Genomic DNA, 20,685 nt, shown 5'->3' with positions numbered 1-20,685 from the left:
CCTGAGAGTATAAAAAGCTTTCTCTGGGGAAGTGCTCAGCTAGACCTGTTACTCGCAAACAAGGAAGAACTGATTGTGGATGTGGTCTGGAGCAGGAGACTAAAGTCCTTAAAGAAGTGAGAAAAATGAGTAGTAGGGTTAGAACCTTGTACTACAGAAGAACAGCTGTTTTTCTTGTTCAGGAATCTGCATGGTAGGATTGAATGGAAGACTGGCCTGAATTGCAAAGGAGCTCCAGAGAGCGGGTGGATCTTCAAGAATAACCTTCTCAAAGCATAAGAATTACTCAGTTTTCTGCAGCTGAAATGAGCCAGTGTGGCAGGATGCCTGACTGAACACAGATGCATCAGGGAGCAGCAGGGGGAAGGTGAGGGAAGTCTAGCTGAGACAAGGCAGGCACAGGAACAGTGTCATCACTGTGGAAGCAGTCCCACAGTACCTGAAAAAGGAGAACGGAGCACATCTGGTAACAGTAACCAGGTTCAGCCAACAGTCCAGTGACAGCAGGCAAGCCAAGAGTGACAAGGTAGGTCTGAGGTCAAGCCAGTATGTGAAGTCTGTGAGTCAAGGTGTGCATCAGTTGGGGTATGTGTGCAGGCATGGCTGCAGTCTAGCTGAGGCTGAGAGCTGCTTAAAAGCTGCTCCTGAGTGATGTGAGGGGCCCCCTGCTGAGGTGGCTTCTTACAGGTCTTTCAGAGTAGCTCTTTCTTCACAACAATCTGGGTCAACAGCTACCCGTAAGTGCAGGTAGCTAAGGTCCTAAGAGGGACCTCCGGGCTTTTACAACACAATAAGGAAATACAGAGAAGATGAAAGCATCTACCCAAGAGAAATAAAGAGATGTTGCCTGAGTATGCTGGGATGGAATTAGGAAGGCTAAAGCTGGAGTTGAAACTTGGGAGAGATGTGGGAAGAAATAGGAGGAGGGATGGGAGCAACAACAGTAAGGCTAAAGAAAATGTGGGCACGCTGCTCAATGAGCAAGGTACTAGTGATAGAAGACAAGGAAAAGGCTGGGGTACTTAGTGCCTTTTTTTTTGCTTGTTTTTGCTGGTGAGACTTGTCCTCAGGCCCCTGAGCCTAATAATAAAGTCTATGTGAATGAAGCATTACTCATAGTAGATGATCATAGCTGGGGAGTGGTTAAGCCAGTTGCACAATCGTGTGTCAGTGGAACAAGGTGGTGTGCATCCAGGGATGCCGGCTGATATCATTGTGAGGCTGGTTTCTATCCTCTTTGAGAAGTCATTGCAACTGGGAGGTTCCTCAATTACTGGAAAAGGCAAACTTTGTACCCATTTTCAAGAAGGGCAAGAAGGAGGGCCTGGAAAACTGTGAGCATGTTACAGAGTAAATCCTTCTTCTGGAAGCTCTTTCCAAGCATGTGAAGGACAAAAAGGGAATTGGAAACAGTAAGTCTAGATTTACCAAAACCAGGTTGTATTTTTGGTGAAGGCAACTGCCTTCTATAATGATGTGACTGTCTTGTAGGTAAGGAGGGCGCAGTGCATCATCTTTAATTTTTTTTAGCAGACCTTTCAACATAGTCTCCTGTAGTATTCTTATAGCCAGGAAGGTAAGATACCAACTGTGGAAGTGAATGGTCAGATAAATAGACTGGCAGGTTCAAAGGATGATGGTCAGCAGTACAGAGTTTGATAGATGGCCATGTGCTAGTGGTGTACCTTGGGGATTAACACTGGAGTGCAGCGTCCTTGTCTGACAAGGACTAACCAACAACACAGGTTGGAGTAACCTGGCTGGAAGCAGCTCCACAGAAAAAGACCTAGGGGGTTCTAGTGGATGCCCAGTTGAACATGAGTCAGCATTGTATCCTTGCACAAAGGCAGCTGATGACTTATTGTGCTGTATTAGCAACATAGCCAGCAGTTTGAAGCAAACAATCGTTCCTTTTGTGAGACCACGCTGGAGCAGCGTTTGTGAGTCCATACTGGATGTATTGTGATTGGTGGGCTCCTTAGTAAAAGAAAGGTAGTGATAAAGTAGAGTGAGCCCAATGGAGGGGACTGTAATGGCCAGAGCCAGATGACATTATGTATGAGGAGAGACTGAGTTTGTTCAGTCATAAGAAAAGAAGGTTAAGAGGAAATCTCAATACTTCAACTACCGAATGGTAAAGAAGGATTATAGAGAAGACTGAGCCGTGCACTTTTTGGAGGTGTTTAGCAACAGGAGGAGCAGCAGCAAACCAGTTGTGGCAAGAATAATCCCAAATACATGGGGGAGGAAATTCTGCCTTGGGGATGATCACACATTGGGAACGGGCTGCCCCGAGAAAGTTTTGGTACCTCCATCCTTGGAGGAGCTGAAAACTGAACAGTGTGCTAGAAAACTTGATCTAATTGGGTCAAATTTTAATGGGGTTTGGGCTAATGACCTCCAAAAGTCCTTTCCAATGTACATTACTCTAGAAATCTGTTACTGTTTTTTTTATTATTTTTTTTAAAATTAATAAATAAATTAAAAAGCTCCCTATCCAATCTGTCACAAGGTTGGCTAGTACAGGGCTTTCTTACATGTTTCTGTGGTAGAATTTGCTTTTGAAGGATTGTGTGGCTGTTGTCCTGTATTGCACCCCATTACTGTGACAGCAGATTTCCTGGAAATCAACTTGTTAAGTTCCATTTGTTTGATACCCATTTTGATTTTCTAGATTAGTACTTCTTTTGTGTAGTTAATAATGAGGCACACTTTCAAAAGGCTAATAAAGCATTAAGCTTATTCTATAAAATGATAGTTGATAGTGTCCTGATTTTAGGGATAGAGTTAATTTTCTTCCTAGCAGCTGGTATAGTGCTGTGTTTTGGATTTAGGATGAGAATAATGTTGATAACACACTGATGTTTTAGTTGTTGCGAAGCAGTCAAGAACTCTTCAGCTTCTCATACAGGCCTGCCAATGAGAAGGTAAGGGGCACCCAAGAAGTTGGGAAGGGATACAGCGAGGACAGCTGACCCAAACTGGCCAAAGGGTTGTTCCATAGCATATGATGTCATGTTCCATGTATAACAGGGGGCTTGGCCGGGAGGCGGTGTGGCTCAAGACCTAGCTGAGCATCAGCTTCAGGTGATGGGCAATTGTGCTGTGCATCACTTGTTTTATTATAACTCTTATTATTCTCTTCCTTTTTTGTCCTATTAAACTGTATTTATCTCAAGCCACAAGTTTTACCTCTTTTTTTTTTTCTTCCTTTTTGATTTTTCTCCATCCCACTGTGAGGGGGGAGGTGAGCAAATGGCTGTATGGTTGTTTCAGCTGCCTGACGGATTAAACCACGACAGATTGCATTGGGAACTAATTGTCCATTCAAAATAGGTAACAGGCTATTTATTGGCTCTGTGATGAAGATGTGTTAAATAAGCATGACTATGAAGTAATTTCTTAAGCTAAAAATGCCTTCATTTGTAGTGAATTTATACCATTCCTTATAAATTAAGCCCTGCACAAACTTATATTGAAGTGTGAGGTGAGGGGGAGAATTTAGTTGACCTTGTGATGTATAACTCCTCTGATTGTTTATATCTGGTTCCTAATACAATGTTCTTCAAGTTAATGAAACAAAATCTTTTGATCCAGAATCCTAATAGAGGTAAAATATAGCTCATGGGAGAGTGAGCATGGAGCAAACAGAACAGTTCCGTATTTAGGATTTTCACAGCAAAGCAACAAGGCTGTTCTTGAAATTAACAGCAAACTAACTGAGCTTGTTTTCTGTTGGAGGCAAGCAAATGCTATGGTAGTACAGAAGGGGTTCTGCCTTGCTTGATGTTCTACAAATGTATACTTAAAAAAAAAAAAAGCCTTGAAGAGGGTTGCAGTGATAAACTCAGGAAAAAGAAAAATCAGTTACCTATCTGTGAAACCAACAAGTAACTTAACCATTCTTCTCTGGTTGTGATTTCATTTGAATTTAAGGAGCTCTTGCGTGAATGGTCATTTACATGTTGTGATTTTATGGCATTGAACACTGAAAGGACATGTTTAGTGGTAGGCTATAAGATTTGGAGCTATAAACTGTGTGGCCTTGGAAAAGAAAAAACATAAAGGCGTTGATTTTTGGTTTTTTATCATGTACTATTTTAAGTAACTTCTTGCAGACCAAAGATTATGGGCATGACTATGAAACAGCTGGTCATTTAAGTAGCAGTAGCCTAAGATGGAAAATGAGGGATATTTTTTGTGTAGATATGAACTCCTTCCTAGTTTGATTATTTCAGTCCTTCAAAATCTACTGAAAAATATAATTTAGTGTCAATAATAAATTGAGGATTTCTTTAAAAAGAAGCTGACTTAAAGTCTAAGTATTTTCTAGCATTAAGTAACAGCTTTTACTATAAAACTCACTGATGTCCTGCTTGCCTTTTAACAGTTATTTTCAAATAGTGAAAATAGCATTTCTGATATGTACAAACTAATCTCCCCTAGATTCTTATTCTTATCGGAATGCAGTTTGTAGCTTTGGCTTAAATGTCTGCATCTTGAAGCATAATAGGGACTTATGCCCATAAAATGTGAAGATCGTACTTTTTTATCCTGTAAATATTTGCATTTATATGCCTCTTGAGGTCAAATTGAAGTTAGATGCTTAAGTATATAGAAGATCAGGACCCATGTTAATGACTGGTTCCCATTTAATTTTGGAATCATTTAGTATCAGAAAGAGTTGTCCCATAAAGCTCCCCACATAGTTCTGGAACTAAAGCTTACAGTAAGACCCAGAAGAACTGGAGATTGAAGGAAGATCCTGAGGGACGCTGTCCTTTGTGACTACAGAGTGATCTTCTGAATGGTATTTGCATTTTCTTTAAGAAGGTGGTAGTTATGTTAGGGATGGAGAAAACATGTGGAGATGCCACACTTCAGATGAACCCCAAAGAAGGAGGGTAGTCACTTGTATCTTATTTCTTGAAAAGAGAAAAATTTTATTTTTTTAAGTGACTTAAAAACCCAACAAACCCAACCGCTTGCCTGTACCTAAAATTTCTCTTCGAGGGCATATTAAGATGTACCTTACCTTTGGATTCTAATTGTTCTAAATCAGATTCCCGCCTCCCTGCACCCCCCCCCCCCCACCCGCCCCTTCTACCAAAATAGTGAGAAAATGAATGTAACCAAAATAGGGGTTCCCCCCTCCCCAGGACAATTAGATAAGACTTTCTAAATGTTTCTCCCCTTGAGGAACCCAGTTCTTCCATTGCAAGAGCTATAGTTATTAATTTCAGAAGATGTAAGAAAAGAGGGTGTTTCTCTTGTTTCAACATAAAATTTGAAAGGGTCTAGATAACCAGCTTTATTATCTGTAACATTTAAAAGTTACAGGTACATGTAATAAACCTGAGCCTTCTTGGCAGGCAAAGTATTAAAGAGAGCAAATGGAAAACTGAAAGCTTCTACAAATAAGAGGACTTAATTTCTTTCTCCCTAAGCTTGCGAATATGCTTCCAAGTGCAGTATCATAAATGCTTAAAAACTTGCTGCACTGCAAAAAAAAAAAAAGTCTGGCAAAAGACTGAGAAAGCATTTCTAACTACAAATTACTTACTTGGATATGGTTTTTGCGTAAATTTTGCTCTGAGGATTGGTGGTGTTTGTTTCTGACCCTTGTCAGGGCAGGATCTACTTGCAACAAGGATTAATTTCATGGAGAATGTTTCTCTTGAGGTCTGCAATTCTGTGATTTTTCTACTTCTCATTGATACTTTAATACCTTTAGTACATATTCAAGGTAGACATGCATGCTTCTAACTAGAGACTTGCTAATTGTAGAATTGGCTTTTTTTAATGTCTTCCTTAGTCTCAGGCCTTTGTCTTCGTCAGAATTATAACCACTTTTTAAAGGACTTGGGATTTATTGATCAATGTTTAGCATCTTTTGTACAAAAACTAAAATTAAGTGTTGCTGAAGAAGGATAATTGTATACAGGTGAAATGTATTCAATTTTTCTGTATAAAGCATGCTGTTCCATGAAGAAAAATACCAAGCTATTATTTAGTCCTAAGTTTCAGGGTGTTTTTTTAAAAAAAGGAATCCATATTATGCTATATAAATAGACATCTACATTTTCACTTAATCAATACGGAGTAAATTGTATTTTGTCTATCAACTGTGAAATATCCCAGCATTGTTGTCCTATATAAGGAATTCCTGTCAAGATTCAGTACGGCTGTGTGATTATTTTTTGTGTGTGTGTTCTCCTTCTTTCTTTTTCTATTGAAGTTGTTAATGTTGACAGTATACTGTGTTTAAGAAATCATCACTGGGACACCTGGACTGTGTCCTTACTCATCCCAATCCTGTCTTCCTGTAGCCATTCTGTTATAGAAAACTTAAGTTTGTGACAGAAGTGCCTAGAAGACAAAACTTGTCTAAAAAAATATCAATGAACAGCCCTGGCTTTTAGTTGATCAAATTGATGAAGTGCATATGCTTGAGAAATTAAACTCTATCAGTACCCAATGCAGTAAACAGCTTTAGAGACTTGTTAAACAATTCAGTTTCATTTTTAGTTAATTACTCTGAAAAGCTGTCTATTGTGAATAAGCTAAAGAGCAATGGAGATTATAATTATACAACAAAGTGTTGTCACACACTCAATGTTCTTCTCTCAAAAGTTTAAAAATACTCTCATTACTTGCTGTATTACAGTGGCATTATACTGTGAAAATAGAATCATAGAATGGTTAGGGTTGGAAGGGACCTCAAAGATCATCTAGTTCCAACCCCACTGCCATGGGCAGGGACACCCTCCACTAGACCACGTTGCCCAAAGCCTCATCCAACCTGGTCTTGAACACTTCCAGGGAGGGGGCATCCACAACCTCTCTGGGCAACCTCTTCCAGTGCCTCACCACTCTAACAGTAAAGAATTTCTTTCTAACATCTAATCTAAATCGACCCTCCTTCAGCTTGAACCCATAACCCCTTGTCCTGTCACTACACTCCCTGATAAACAGTCCCTCACCATCTTTCCTGTAGGCCCCTTCAGGTACTGGTAAGCCACAATGAGATCTCCCTGGAGCTGCCTTTTCTCCAGGCTGAACAATCCCAACTCTCTCAGCCTGTCCTCATAGGAGAGGTGCAGATACATCCAGAAGTGAGTAGAGCATCTGACTGAAGACACCAATCTTTGGTGGCTATGGTAGCAATGATACCCAACCAAATTTACAAGCTGGCAGCTATACGTTTGGGGGGAGAATAGCTGGCAGCTATTTGTTTTGGGAGATCTGGGGTTTAGGGGAGGAGGGAAAACAGCACCAAAAACCAAAACACACCCTCCCCCTGTGTCTCTTCAGACTGAGTGGGCTGCACTTGTATCTGTAACTTCTGTCGTGATAGAAACAGCCTTGTAATTCGGTCTCCAGTTCCCCTAGCAATGCTGGTTGGCTTGGAGTTTTTTTCTGCTGCTGGTTGGCAGATTCCTTCCTTTTCCAGTGTTCTTATGTGTATATACATTCAGTCATTCTTTTCTTCTACATCTTCATTTCAAACAGCTTAGCTGTCATAGAGAAATCTGCTGGCCTCTGTGACAACTGAAAGCAATTTGACAAGTAGCTCATCTAATAGCATGTAGTGGTTGCCTAATTGGAGTAGAAAATGCCAGCTTTAGCTGTAAGTGTAAACAAGCTCTAAACCTAAATGTAGCCAGCTGCAGGAAAACTAATTATCTTGAGAAAGGAAACAGAACAAAGACTTGTGTAAGAAGTTGATAAAATGGATTTTTCAGCTAGAAAAGGGCTGATAGATTCACCTCAGGACTGTCTAACTGTAGCATAGTAATAGTGTGTGTTAGCATTCTCACTGTCCACCTTGTCTCCCTGTTTGAAATTATTTTTAATGTATTGATGACAAAATGAGTTGTGTGAGATGCCTCTCCTGCTCCCACGTATGCTGGTGAGTTTATTACTTTAAGCTCCCATTGTCAAAAAACTGTAGTTATTCAGAGTCAAATTTTGCGTTTTCTGCTGTTACATATGCGTACTTCCTACTTGTCTTTCCTACCAACTGTACCCTCAGTAAGAATTTCTGCTTTTCAAATAATGGTTAAAGTCAACTTGGTACTGAACTAAATTCAGGGGAAATGATTTTCCACTTTTTGTGCTTCTGTGGTTTGCATTATTTTTGTGCACAAACAGGAACGGGCTTTTACTCATGACTTCCAATTATGGAATTAAAAAAGTGTGGTTTGGGGAAAAAAGTTTAAAACCTTAAACTTGGTTTGCTTTTATTCTGATGAGCACATCTGTTTATTTCCTGGTCTAGTTTCAGGTAAGTCCCAGTAATGACATAATCACTTAATCAGTGAGGGTAATTAACTAATTGCACCTTAGACATGGCCTTTTAAATTCAGTGTTGTTGCATTTATTTTAAAAAAAATATATTGAATGACAGGGATGTATTTGGCTTTGGAAAAGCGTGTTGAACATAAATAAGATCTGCAGAACTAAGAAATAATTGAGCTGAGTAGTAACTTAATGTTAATATAGCTTTATTCTGTTTATGCAGCTAGAATACTTAGACATCTAATCAAAATATTGCCTACAATTATATACTGGGACATATGAGACAGTGGTGCTTAAATAACTTAGCACTTAGCTGTGCAGTTTGTTTCATCATTACCTCATATATTCAACTTTCAGAAAACAAAACATAGCTTGTACCACTTTTTAAATTAGCCATCTTGTAATTTTTAAAACTGCCATCTGCCTATAGTCAGATTCTGCTCTGGAAAGTGTTCTGTTTCTTGGTTTCCTTGATCAAGACTTTTCCCTACTTCACTCTCACTTTGTATAGTGTTCTGTTTTCCTTACTTTTTCCAAGGAAATGTAGATGTTTTAACAGTTCATAGGTAAAAATTCTTCCTCTGACAGAGAGAATAAGAGGAAGAAGGATTTCTGCTTTTAATCTGGTTTTAGTCTGTGACAAAGAGCGTCCACCACTTCTAATGTAGTGAAACTGAGGCTGTTATAATGATAAGCCCTGTCTCCAGTAAAATGGGCTATAATACAGCCTTTCTAGGTGTCTAAAAAAAACCCCAAAACCTAAGAGTTAGTGTACATGTGGACCTTGTAAAATGGGTATATCTTTATTGATCTCAATTTCCTTCTGAAGTTTTTTGTTTGCATCAAGCTGAAGGAAAAGACAATGATGAGGAAGTACTTCTGAGGATTTTTTTCTTTAATGCTCTAGTTCTCTGAGCTCCTTCCCTCTTCCCTGAAAACTTTACTGATGTAATAAGGTCTGTAAATTCTAAGTTTGACCATGTTACTTTCATTGATAACTTTAAAAATTATTCCACTGGAAATATTAATAGAAAACAGAATGGTTTAAAAACATGTTTTAAACCAAACTTAGATGGCGATGTCATTTTTACTAGCCACAAAAAAAATGCTTCTAAGGAACGAAAAGCAAGAGAAAGCCATGCCTTGTTTTTGAGTTTCTTGCTTTTTGTTTTTTTCTTCATATAGATATATAATGACCTATGGCATAGTTTAACGGGGTGGGGGGGAGCAGCTTTGTATTAGTTTTTAGGTCATCTTGCACCTGATTCAGGTCCTAAGAAAGAAATTTGATTTCTGCTTTAAATACAGATGAGAATATGATAAGGTCTAGTATTCAGTGGAAGATAATGTTAGTTTTATACTGAAGAAGCTGCAAGCTATATTGAAATAAATACATAGCCATAAAAAGTATAAGTTGTCCAAATGTGTTTGTGGAAATAAACTTTAGAGTGAGAGACAGTGTGGCAAAATGTTACTGTATGGGCAAGACTTCACTAAGCCTGCAGAGTAGATAATGAGACAGCTTTGAGAAATAATGCTGGGCAAATAATTGCCACAAAAAAGCCCCGAGAAAGGGGCTTTGATTGCCCTTAATTGCAACAGCAGGCTTAGGAGTTGAAGATCTCAGCGCTGCTGGGTAACACTACTCTAGTTACATGCTTATCAGTTGGATGATGAATCTGAATATGGAAGTGTTAATATAACCTGTAACAGGTGTTTGAACATAGTACAGTAGATTTTAATAAAATTGAAAGTTAATTTAAAACACAAAACAACTTAAAAGCAGAATAAATAAAATCCAAAGTAGATGGCTTTTCCAAAGTGCAGAGGGCTTAATGAAAAGGTAATCAAGTTAGCAATATTTGTAGAAGTATTTGAGGCATTTAATACAAGGTGAGTGCATGGATCATCATTCATTTGGATGCTATCATTATTCCATTCTCCCTCCCTTGTAATCATACCTATGCTTGAACAGGAAGGCTGAAATGTAGCTTGTCAAATATTAAGTAGACCCTTCTTTCAAAAAAAAAAAATTACAATGTGCTTAGCTGAAAAGGGAATCTGTCCAAACTCATTGGTACCACTCAGTCTGGTTTCACTGAAAACCGTGTTGTTATCTTAGTACATTGGAAGGGACAAATTCTAAGGCTGGCCATCAGCTACCCTTCTTTTCCATTCTGTTCAGTTTGCATGCTCTCTGCAGGGGAGAGAGCTGGGAGGGGACCTGCTGTAGGAGTTGGTTCTGCACCCTTTGTCTGTGCTCTGCCTCATGAAACCTTATGCTCATCTGAGCTCCTAAGCAGCCTGGTGGTGATGAGGAACAGGTGCAGATTGTCATACACTAGCCTTATTTTCCTCACATGTGGAAAAGGTGGGCTGAAAGAGAAACTACTTGTGCTCATCCATCTTGTTGGCTTTCCATCAGTATGATAACTGGCATAAGTCATTACAGGCCAAGGAACCATGGGCTATGGGTAGAAAAAGGAATTTTCATTCAAATAAAAAAAAGTTTTATTTATCTAATCAAGTGTATTGAGTCATCAAGTCAAAAAAGGAACGCTTAGGAAAGACTCCCATAACTACTGACTTCATTGACTTTATAGTTATTTCCATTATCTGTGAAGAGGGAGCAACCTCTGTAATCTAGACTTTCTCTTTTTAATGAAGTGAAGCACTTCTGGGGATATGAAGTGTCAGGAGGGAGATTGGAATGAACTGACTTGAGGGACAGCAGGCTAGCACACAAACAGTGTACACCCGAAGAATTGGGAGCAGTCTTCTGTAATACGGCTAGGCTTCTACAAAAAAAAAAAACAACATAAAAATCTGTGAACGCAGTGAAAACATGCTATTTCTTGAACATCAAAGGATAGTGGACTCCTGTTTAAAGATAACTGAATAAAGTAGCAGAAATTAAGGTCAATCTAGAAAATTCAGTACTGGTCTCTACACTAGTACGTAGTGACCAATAGTATTGTCAAAAAGAGTATTGGAATAAAAAGAGCATATTGTACTACTTCCCCATGATGTTCCTCAGCAGTTTGCTGCTTGAGGATTTTCTGAGCCAGAGGACAACATATATCTGTTTAACTATCTGATTTTTTTTCTTTCATTTGTTGTTTCAATCTGTGTAATTGTGTGATTTGGGATAGAACTATACACTTAAGTCTTACCAGGCAAGCAGGGAAATTTATCGTTCAAAACAGAATAGCAGACATTTTCAAAATTTTAAAGCTGAAGTGAACTCTGCAGAAGAAAATACTTTTTCAGTATTCTGTTACAGGTACTGTGGCCAATAAAATACGTGACAATAGCAAATAATGTAACATGAGATAATTAGATGTCCAAAGGACATTTAGTTAACTTTTTCATTTAGAAAGAGATGAAGAATCATTGGAAGGAGTGTATCTTCTTCAGCTGAAAACTGGCTTGAGTGACTCTCCTTGATTATTCCAATAAAGTAGATATAATGACAGGGATGGATTAAATGTTCATATTTGCAGATGAGAGAAATTTTTCTATTAGTTAAATTAGTAAGATTTTTTTGCATTAGAGGTGTTAAAACAAGCTAAAGTAATTAGACTATAATAGTAAACTACATTTATTAGTTCAATATAGGGGAGTTCTATAATTTTGTGAGAGGCAAGTTCCTACGTGCAGTCATGAATTTGTACAGAAATAATTCAACTACTCCATTCACCCAGCAAAGTAGCACAACATTTCCATTATTGCGTGATGGCTATCATTTGAGTAAAACAAATGACCAGCAGTAAGTGACTGTCTGTTCGTTGCTAGGTTGCTTATCATAATTTTTTTTTCTCTCCAATGTGACTTATGTAGTACTGAGGGGGAGAATCCTGCTGAAGGCTGAGGTCAAGCAGTGGGAATTATGCAGCACTCCAAGAAAAAGGATTATACTTTCTGATTGCACAGGAGATTACTTGAGCTAAAAGGTTCTGCCTTTGTGGAAAGCACTCTAATATGCACGTTGACTTGAGACTGGAAAACAATCCTGTGAAAGTCAATCTGTGAACAGAGGATGATTGTATACAATATAACATCCCTGAAGTTCCTTTCACATACTTTACTATGACAGACTAACTATAGCTTCTTGTTCAGGAACTTGGATATCATCTGAACAAAAATGTGTATATGTTGGGGCATCAGGGGGTGTTTAGATTTATCGGATTTGTTTTAATATTCATGCTGATGAAGGACAACTTGATGTCTTCACATTGATCAACTTGAAAAGTACCTATTTTTCGGTACCATAGCTCAGGAGGACCTTCAAGGTGGTGTGCGTGTTCTGCTATTAGTCACTGATGCCACCTTTGCTACACTTCAATTTATGAAGTTTTTTTTGGAGGAGACAAAACTCTTGCCCAGGATTTGCACGTGCACTGTCTTTAAAGGTACTTGTCTTGCTAGTCAATCGGTGTTTCTGCATTGTGTAAAGAGGAGTCGTGTATGTGCATTGGGGACTGTCATAGTTTTCAGGTTGTAGTCTCAATCTTGCTTATACGTAATAAAATGGGCAATAGTTAACATGGTCATATTCTAGCTTACATAATAAGTAAAAATGTACTGTAATGCAAGCTTTTTATAGGAGATAACAGACCTTCTTCAAGCCTTATTTTTGTCCAGATCATTTCTACTGTAACACTATGCACTAAGTGCTTACTAAGAATACTGACTTTTGGAGAAGGTATGATACTGAACTAATCAGACCTTGGATTTGATCCAGCATCAATCCCTCTCTTCCTGTGCTTTTCTGTAAAGACCTCTTTGGGGATGAACTGTCGTCTTCTATTTGGAGAAGTGATAGCAGGGTGTTTCCAAGGGATAATTCTCTGGAAAAGATCAAGGTCTTGGTCAGATTGGGCTAACTTGACAGTTGTTTGGGGGAGACTGCAAGAGGTTCTAGCTGACCTCTGGACTTGGGTCCTCTATTTGCAGCCAAGGTGGTGGAGGTGCATCTGGGGAAACGTGTTTAAGAAAGGAGAGAACACCCCTGAGAGAGGAGGGAACTAAGAAGAGTGACAAACAACAGTGGGAACACCAGGGTCAGAGGAGGAGGAGGTGCTCTGTGGTTGAGCAAATATTCCTGAAGGACTGCAGCCCACAGAGAACTCCCACTGGTACAGGGGAAGAGCGAGAAGGAAGGAGCAGCAGAGAGAAACCGTTGTATACTGATTGTAACAGGTGCTGCCACCGCCTTGCACTGCTCGTTGCCTCACTGAAGGGACTGAGTGTAACCTGTGGTGATAAGAAGTGGGGAGCAGGGAAGTTTGGAGTGAATATGAGCTGGAGAGGAAAGATGTTTTTCCTAAATATTTTAACGTTTCCTGCTTCTTATTTTGTTTCTGTTTCTCAATACCTGAGTCAGTAAGTAAATATTTCAAGTAACTGGCAGTAAATTAATTTTCCCAAGTTGAGTCTGGTTTTGCCCACAGCAGTAGGTGGTAAGTGCTCACAGGTCAAAGACAGGGACATCAATCTCATTCGTCGTCTTCCCACTTTTTCCCAACCTGGCCTTACTGAAGGGGCAGCGAGTGAGTAGTGAGCAAGTATTTGGGAGGGGTTGGCTGCTAGCCACGGCCAACCCACCACAGGAACCAGAAGTGATTCAATCTCTGCTTAGGGTTTAATAGCTTGGTCCTTTGCTTGCTGGTTAAAGATTATACAAACCTGTGTTCTGTCCACATCTGTATTTGAGGTGTGCCCAAGCATGCTTTGTGTTCAGGCCCTCTGGAAGCCATGCTGGTGTTCTGTACCACCATTATGAGATGCAGGTAGGGGAAAGTTTAAAGATACTGAAAAATAGCCTTAAAACAAAATATATCGTGACTACCTGAGCTGATGACAGACTGGGCAGCTGGCAATTTTATACTGCTAAAGTGAGATAGAAGCTTTACCCTCAGCTCCTTCTTAAAAGATCTGATACTTGTTTGTAGTAGGATAGCAAAAGATAACATAAGTAGCCAAGCTACTGACATACTTGCAGATGTAACCTTGGTAACGGTGTAGTTTAGATACATTTCCCTACTCTGTGCACAAGGTTGATGTACATGCAAAGGAGCTTTTTGTGTGGGGAATGTTGTGGAGAACAGGAATAGGAGACAACTCAATTCAAAATATTTATTCTGTATTCTTACTTTGCCTTTAAGAGTAATGCTTGTTCTTTTTTTTTGGTTTTGTAAATATCCTTTAGATGCTTCTTTTTTTTTTTTCCATAAAACAAAACTTCAGAAGTAAGATTTATGACTTTTAACTAATAGAAAAGAATTCTTGAGTATTTCCAGTATCTGATTACTTTCATTAGTCAAAACACCTTTTTATGTCACATTTTTATAAGTTTAGCCATTTGCTTTGCAACATTGTTTGACTTTAAAACTGACCCATCTTTCAGCCCAAGGCAGGAAAAATCCAGACTTAATGGCTTGAGACCGGAAGATTTGTTGATACGCTATTATGCAGTTGTGTGTATAGTTGGTTTTTGGGGGGTGGGGGGGTATAATGTTAACAGTTTGCTTTGACATACTTGCACAAGATTAGCAAAATCTAATACTTGATTTACAGTTTGTAAACTGCTTGAAGATGCATATGGGGTGAATAAATATGTAATTTGGGGACATCCATTTAAACAGGTCGACTTAAAAAAAAATGGTTTGAGTCATCACTCATTTACGTAGTAGAAGTTGTTACTATTCTTCTGTGTAAGATAAGTGTTACAGATAGTCCCCCAAATTCTGTCATATATAACTGTTTTGACCTGGGAAGTTGATATCCCAATATATCTACTCCTTTTATGATTAAAGGGTTTGAGTTAGGACTGCTGCAAATTGGGTTTAATGTTTTCATGGTCATCTTTGGTTTACAAGACCTAAATATAAAAGGAAAAAAGGGGAAACTTGAAATTGTTCAGAAGAGAATAACTCAGGAAACATTTATACATTTAAAACTATCACCAATTAGCACTTCATCATTAATCAACCTGGCTAGGAGGAAAAAAAAAATCAATGCAAGCACTGCCAGTTCAGTGATTTGGCATCATCTTTATCAAAAGGATCTGTTAAAGAATTATTCCAAATTAATTTTTAGTGGATCTTTTTCCAAGTTACGTAATTGCTCTTCATCTTTCTGTATTATTTATTTCTTTTCCTTTATTATCTTTTAAAGAAAGAATCATCAGTATCGGTTTGAAATTTTCTGGCTTGTTCAAGAAACAATAACTTTCTAATAGGTTCTCAAAACAAAATTATGATGAGAACAACTGCGATATAGCTTTTCAAAGGCACCTTGAATGTTCTGAAATGTACTTTATCATAGATATCTAAGATGATCAGTCATGCACCACTCTTTGAAACATTATCTGAAAATGTCAGTGTATAGTTAAATTACATATTTGCATACAAAGTGTATAGTTAGATTACATGTTATAAACATAAATCCCTAACAGGAATTATTTCTATCAGATACAACTGCATTTTAAATATGTAGGTATTAATCCAGCCATAGCTGCAGCTTGGTAATAGACTCGGATCATCTGGATCTTCTAGCAAGTTTGTGGTGTAGGGAGATTAATTCTGTCTACCTGACAAAGATGTTTTTATTTGTATTATTTTAACAGTTCTGTCTGTGTGTTTTAAAGGGGCAAATTGCCCCCAAGAGGAGGGCTAGTGCTGTGTCTGTGCTGGCTTATGGAGCTGGCTGAGTGTAAAAGAACACACTGAACCATCTAAAATGATGTTGCAGCATCTGGAGACACCCTGAACATCCTGGCCTTCTGGAAGAGCTTTTGTCTCCCTATGGTTGATCTCTACTGTTGTCACTACTGAGCAAAATAATACAGTCTACTATTTGGACTGGGTTTGTGTGACAGGCATGCATCTCTGCTCCCGTTATTCCTATAGAGTTACTTATTGTCTGGTGAAGAAATGCATTTTATACTGCCACTCTTGCATGTATTTGTAAGTACCTTTTAAAGGGGAAAGAAATCCTACAAAAACAGTCTGCTGCTATCATCGCAAATAGTTTCCTATACAATGAAATAGTTGGAAAGCTGGCCCTTGGCACTTTTCCTCCCCAGAAAGAAGCAGAGAAAGGATGAGAAGATGAGGTTCTTTGGGAGGCACTGCTGAGGCTTAGTGAAGTGTGGTTTTCAAACTCCCTTTATCTTTGTGCCCTTCAGAACAGCATAAGGCATGTTTAAAAGGTCTGTGAATGGACAAACTGGAGTTCTGCAGTTCTTTTTCTATTGCTTCTGTCACCTTGTAATTGGCGTGTATCTTTCCATCCATCTTCTATGAAACAGTTCTCAAAGAAATAGTATCTGCTTATGCTGAATGGGGAAAAACCTGTAGAGTATCTCTTAAAAAATTCCTGGAAGTGGAAGGAATTCGGTGCGTTTTTGTTGGTCATAGGGTAACTTCAGTGTTCCGCACCTGACTTTCTCACCTCCTTTTCCTCTATAAGGATTTTTGAGACCACTTACTGTCATTACTGTAGTTGGGAAAACGTTTGAGAAAATCTATACTGAGATCAATAGCCAGACACTTTGTTTTTTCTTCTTTGTAGGTAGCGACAATACAATTCTGCCTCCAAGGAGAATGTACACAGTGGATCTTCCTCCAGAGGGTTACATTGCAGTTACTCCAGATGCTCTTAGTATTTCAGTTTCTGAAAACTCAGACAGTAGTGCTGACTCAACAGGTAAGCCTGTATGATTGTTACTATGATGACTTTTTCTCAAGAGAAACTTTTTAGCAACTCTTATCAAGTGGATTCAAATTGCAACAATTAAGCATTTAAACTGTTGCTGCCAGTGGGTGTCACTGTTTTGCAACATAAGCAAAACAAGGATGTACATCCCTATGGGTTCATTTCCATTGTTAGAGTTTGAAGACCAGATTCAACATTTGCTTACAGCCATACAGTGCCACTGATCTTACTGGTTACATGAAGTTTAACTGAAGGTAAAGTCTTCAGCTCCTCCCATTCAAGTGCCATGTGTATATTCATGTTATGCCTGCTTATACAATCATATTATTTCTAAGAGTAAATCTTACAGCTGTTTTAATAAGTCTGTCTTTTGATGTTCTGAGGAATTGGGCAGAGATTCAAAAGCCTTTCAAATTTACTTCTCCCAATTAGAACAGAAGTTCAGCTGGTTAAAGTTGATGGGGGGAGATACCAAGCCTTTAGCATGGAGAGGCTTTCTGATGAGAAGCTGTGACCAGGTAACTTCAGAACCAATATTTAGTGTTGTCAAAGGATATAAGGGAAAAAGCACAGGATCTGTAAAGAAGTGGGCTCTAAGTTGACCTCAGTTAAAAACATGGTTTTCTGAATGATGTTGCCAGAATTAAATTGATTCTGTCTGTCTTGGAAAGAAGCCCTAAGCTTAGATAAGATAAATTCATTTAGTTTTTTCAATTGCTATATTCCTGTGGATGTATGTTGGTCCAAAATTGGGTATCACGGTCATTTGCTGCTAGGGGCAGTCTATGGCAAAGAAAATATCCAGGTGAGCCTGCTGAAGTAAAACACTTGATAAGTAGTATTTATTAAACGACTATATCTATTTCAGCCTGGAGACTGCCTAAATGTAAGGAAAACCTGAGATACAACCTGCAGATGCAGAAAGGCAAATGCTCCTTGCCTTTGAAAACAGTACCCACAGGGGTGAATTTTCAGCTTGGAAATTGGGTCTGCACTCTATTCTGAGCTCCATTCAGAATGTGAATACAAGTGACACTATCAAAGTAGCCCAAGAGACTCAAGCAAAGTACAGCATGACTGGTGGCACATCAAGAATGTTCTTTCTTGGTGTGAAATAATTTAAAGACTTTTTTGGATTGAGGAAGAAGTAATTTTATCAGAGTAACATAACAGTAGGTCTTGATACTGTTGGGATTATGGATAGGAAGGTGTTCTAATGCACAGCTTCCAGGTTGGGCTTTTCTCTTTAGATGAGATAACATTCATGTTCAGCATCCAGAATCTTTTTCTGGACTATCCTTAAATTTGTTTAGTTACACAGTTCTCTTTGGACAGTTCATTTGGTTTCTGTTTCCCAGCATGTCAGATTCAAACTGCTTATTCTGATATTGAAGGACCCTTTCTCTCCTTTTCTTGCCATATAATCTCTGTTTATTCTTTGTTATGATCTCCTTTCAGATATTAGAGAGACAACTTCCGTATTTTGCTAATAAGACTAAATGAAGTCTCAATACTTCATAGGTAAATAGACCTATAGCATTCACTTTTATACAGGGACTTAAGTGTTTTCTAAATAAAATACTAGAATGCAGACCTCTGAACACTACTGCAACTGAGATACATCCTTATTAAGGTATCAGCTCAGAACTTTTGTGGCAAATTTACTAGCTTCTGTTTAAAATCTATGAATAAATCAATATGTGGTACATATTAGATGTTGATATATTGTATAGCAATAAAGTAAAATAGAATTTAAAATTGCATTATATTGTCCCTTTTTAGGGTCATATAAAAATTTGTCTGGTTTTACAATAGATGGATTATTAAGTAATGGCTTTACTTGTTCATTTTTTAGATTTAATCTTTTCCTCTAGTATTTCAAAACAAACTTGCTCAACCACAATAGCAATAAGTAGTGTTCTGGTGTTGCTTAGTGACGGTATTGGCTGTGTGGATAGTGATCTTTTTTAACTGATCCCAGTGTTGGTGTTCAGGAAGAGAAGGTCTTAGACTTCAGGCACTTTTTTAATGGTTAACAAATGCATCTGGAATTTTAGGAGACTTATTTTTGGATTGGTTTGTTACTTGACTTTACAGTTTACCACAGAATCAAGAAAAATTAAGTTTGAAGTGGTCTTTAGAGGTTTTTAATCTATGTTCTCTTTGCTAGGTAGGTTTGACTATAAATGTCATTCTTGCTAGGTATTTGCCTAATTTGTTCTTAACCTCCCTGTAGGGACATTTTTCTTATGTGCCCTTTTCCATTTGCTCTAGAGTTTCACTACCCTTTAATGCTAGCTCTTTCCTGCTGCAGTTTAAGGCCCTTATTTGTTCTGTCTAAATATGGATTGCAGAATTAGACATCGGTGCTAATCCTGCAAGGTTGAGGGACATGATTAACTTTACTCATGTGTAGGTCTCTTACAGTATTTAATTTAAGCATATACATAAAACCTATTGCAGGGTGAAGGCTGTGATTTCAGGCACTGCTCATAAAATACAAAAAGAACAGTTTAGACAGTCACACCATGGATTACTTAGTTTGCTCACCTAGATTTAGTTGTATATCACTTATTTAGATCTTTTTTTGAAAGGATAAGGGAAATCTCCAATGAGAGCCTTTGACACTGAAGAAAAAAGAGGAAGCATGCATGTCTGTATATATGAACATTCCATATATATAAAATAAACCTGTTTTGTTTAGAAGTGCCTCAGGTATTCCCAAAGAACTAGCTCCATAAGGCGGAAATGCAGACCTAGTGTTTGCATTGTTTTATTCCTAATACTATCTATATGACATATATTGAAGGGCAACAGGTTATCTTCTGCTCTGTTTCCTAAAAAAAAATGGAGCTTGTTTTATGTGTGTTGGGTAACAAAAGGCTGCCTTGCTAGCCTTTTCTAGCCTTTGGACCTAAAAATGAGGGAAATAGTTTTCTGTTTGTTTGAATTTCCACAGAATTTGACTCAGAAAATACTTTTGTTGTTTATCAAACCTGTCTCATGAAAATAATCTGACCATATTTTGGGATTAAAATTTTTCAGTTGTAACTTAGTTATATATCAGTTTGATTTGCTATGTCTCTTCAACAAATAAGAAAACCAAATTCATATCTATCTGAATTAATTTAAAAATATTATCAAGAGGAATAGATATGCCATGGCTGATATTTCATTGCATTAAATTACTCTGTGGAATAATTAAATATTCAGTCACTTGAATATGAATTTAGACATCAGGTGGTTTTGAGCACTTATTTAAAAGTTTAATTGCAATTATAAACTAAAATAAATTCTTGTCAGCTCTAAAATATAGTTGGGCTTGTCCATTATTATTCTTCTTTAGTAGTTGTGGTTGATACTGTCAGAATGAAATTAATCTTGTCCAGACTAGCTTCTGAACAAGAAAAAAAAAAGCAGAGCAGATCTGTGTGAATATTTCCATTTGTCTTTCTCCATCTGTCTCTGCTTGTTGTTTTTTAGCACTTCAGATAATTTTTCTAATACTTTTAAATACTTTTCTCTGTTGTGTCAAATAAATCGTGACCAGTTATGCCCTTAACATTATGCAGTCACCTTGTGATGCATGTATAAATGACTAATGGCTTTGGGATTTAAAGTTTCATGAAGTGTCTTGGCTTCCTTGTTTTTTCTTATACATTT

The 20,685-nt window shown here is 38.0% G+C and overlaps 1 protein-coding gene across 9 annotated transcripts in view; it reads left to right on the top strand.

Annotated features, from left to right (window-relative positions):
* The window catches only part of ERICH1 (glutamate rich 1), a 99,264-nt gene that overhangs the window by 17,083 nt on the left and 61,496 nt on the right, over positions 1 to 20,685 (top strand). For all 9 annotated transcript variants that reach the window (XR_008576196.1, XR_008576199.1, XR_008576202.1 and 6 more), the window contains one exon: positions 16,879 to 17,013. Coding sequence is in view for 2 of the 9 variants with exons in the window: in XM_054818885.1 (XP_054674860.1) it covers positions 16,879 to 17,013 (135 nt within the window). In the remaining 7 variants the exon portion in view is untranslated. The remainder of the gene's footprint in view (positions 1 to 16,878; positions 17,014 to 20,685) is intronic.

This window comes from Grus americana, chromosome 3 (genome assembly GCF_028858705.1).
Source record: "Grus americana isolate bGruAme1 chromosome 3, bGruAme1.mat, whole genome shotgun sequence".
In the NCBI taxonomy this organism is placed as follows: Eukaryota; Metazoa; Chordata; class Aves; order Gruiformes; family Gruidae; genus Grus; species Grus americana.
The sequence above is the reverse complement of the archived record's forward strand: the minus strand, read 5'-3'. Positions and strand labels throughout refer to the sequence as shown.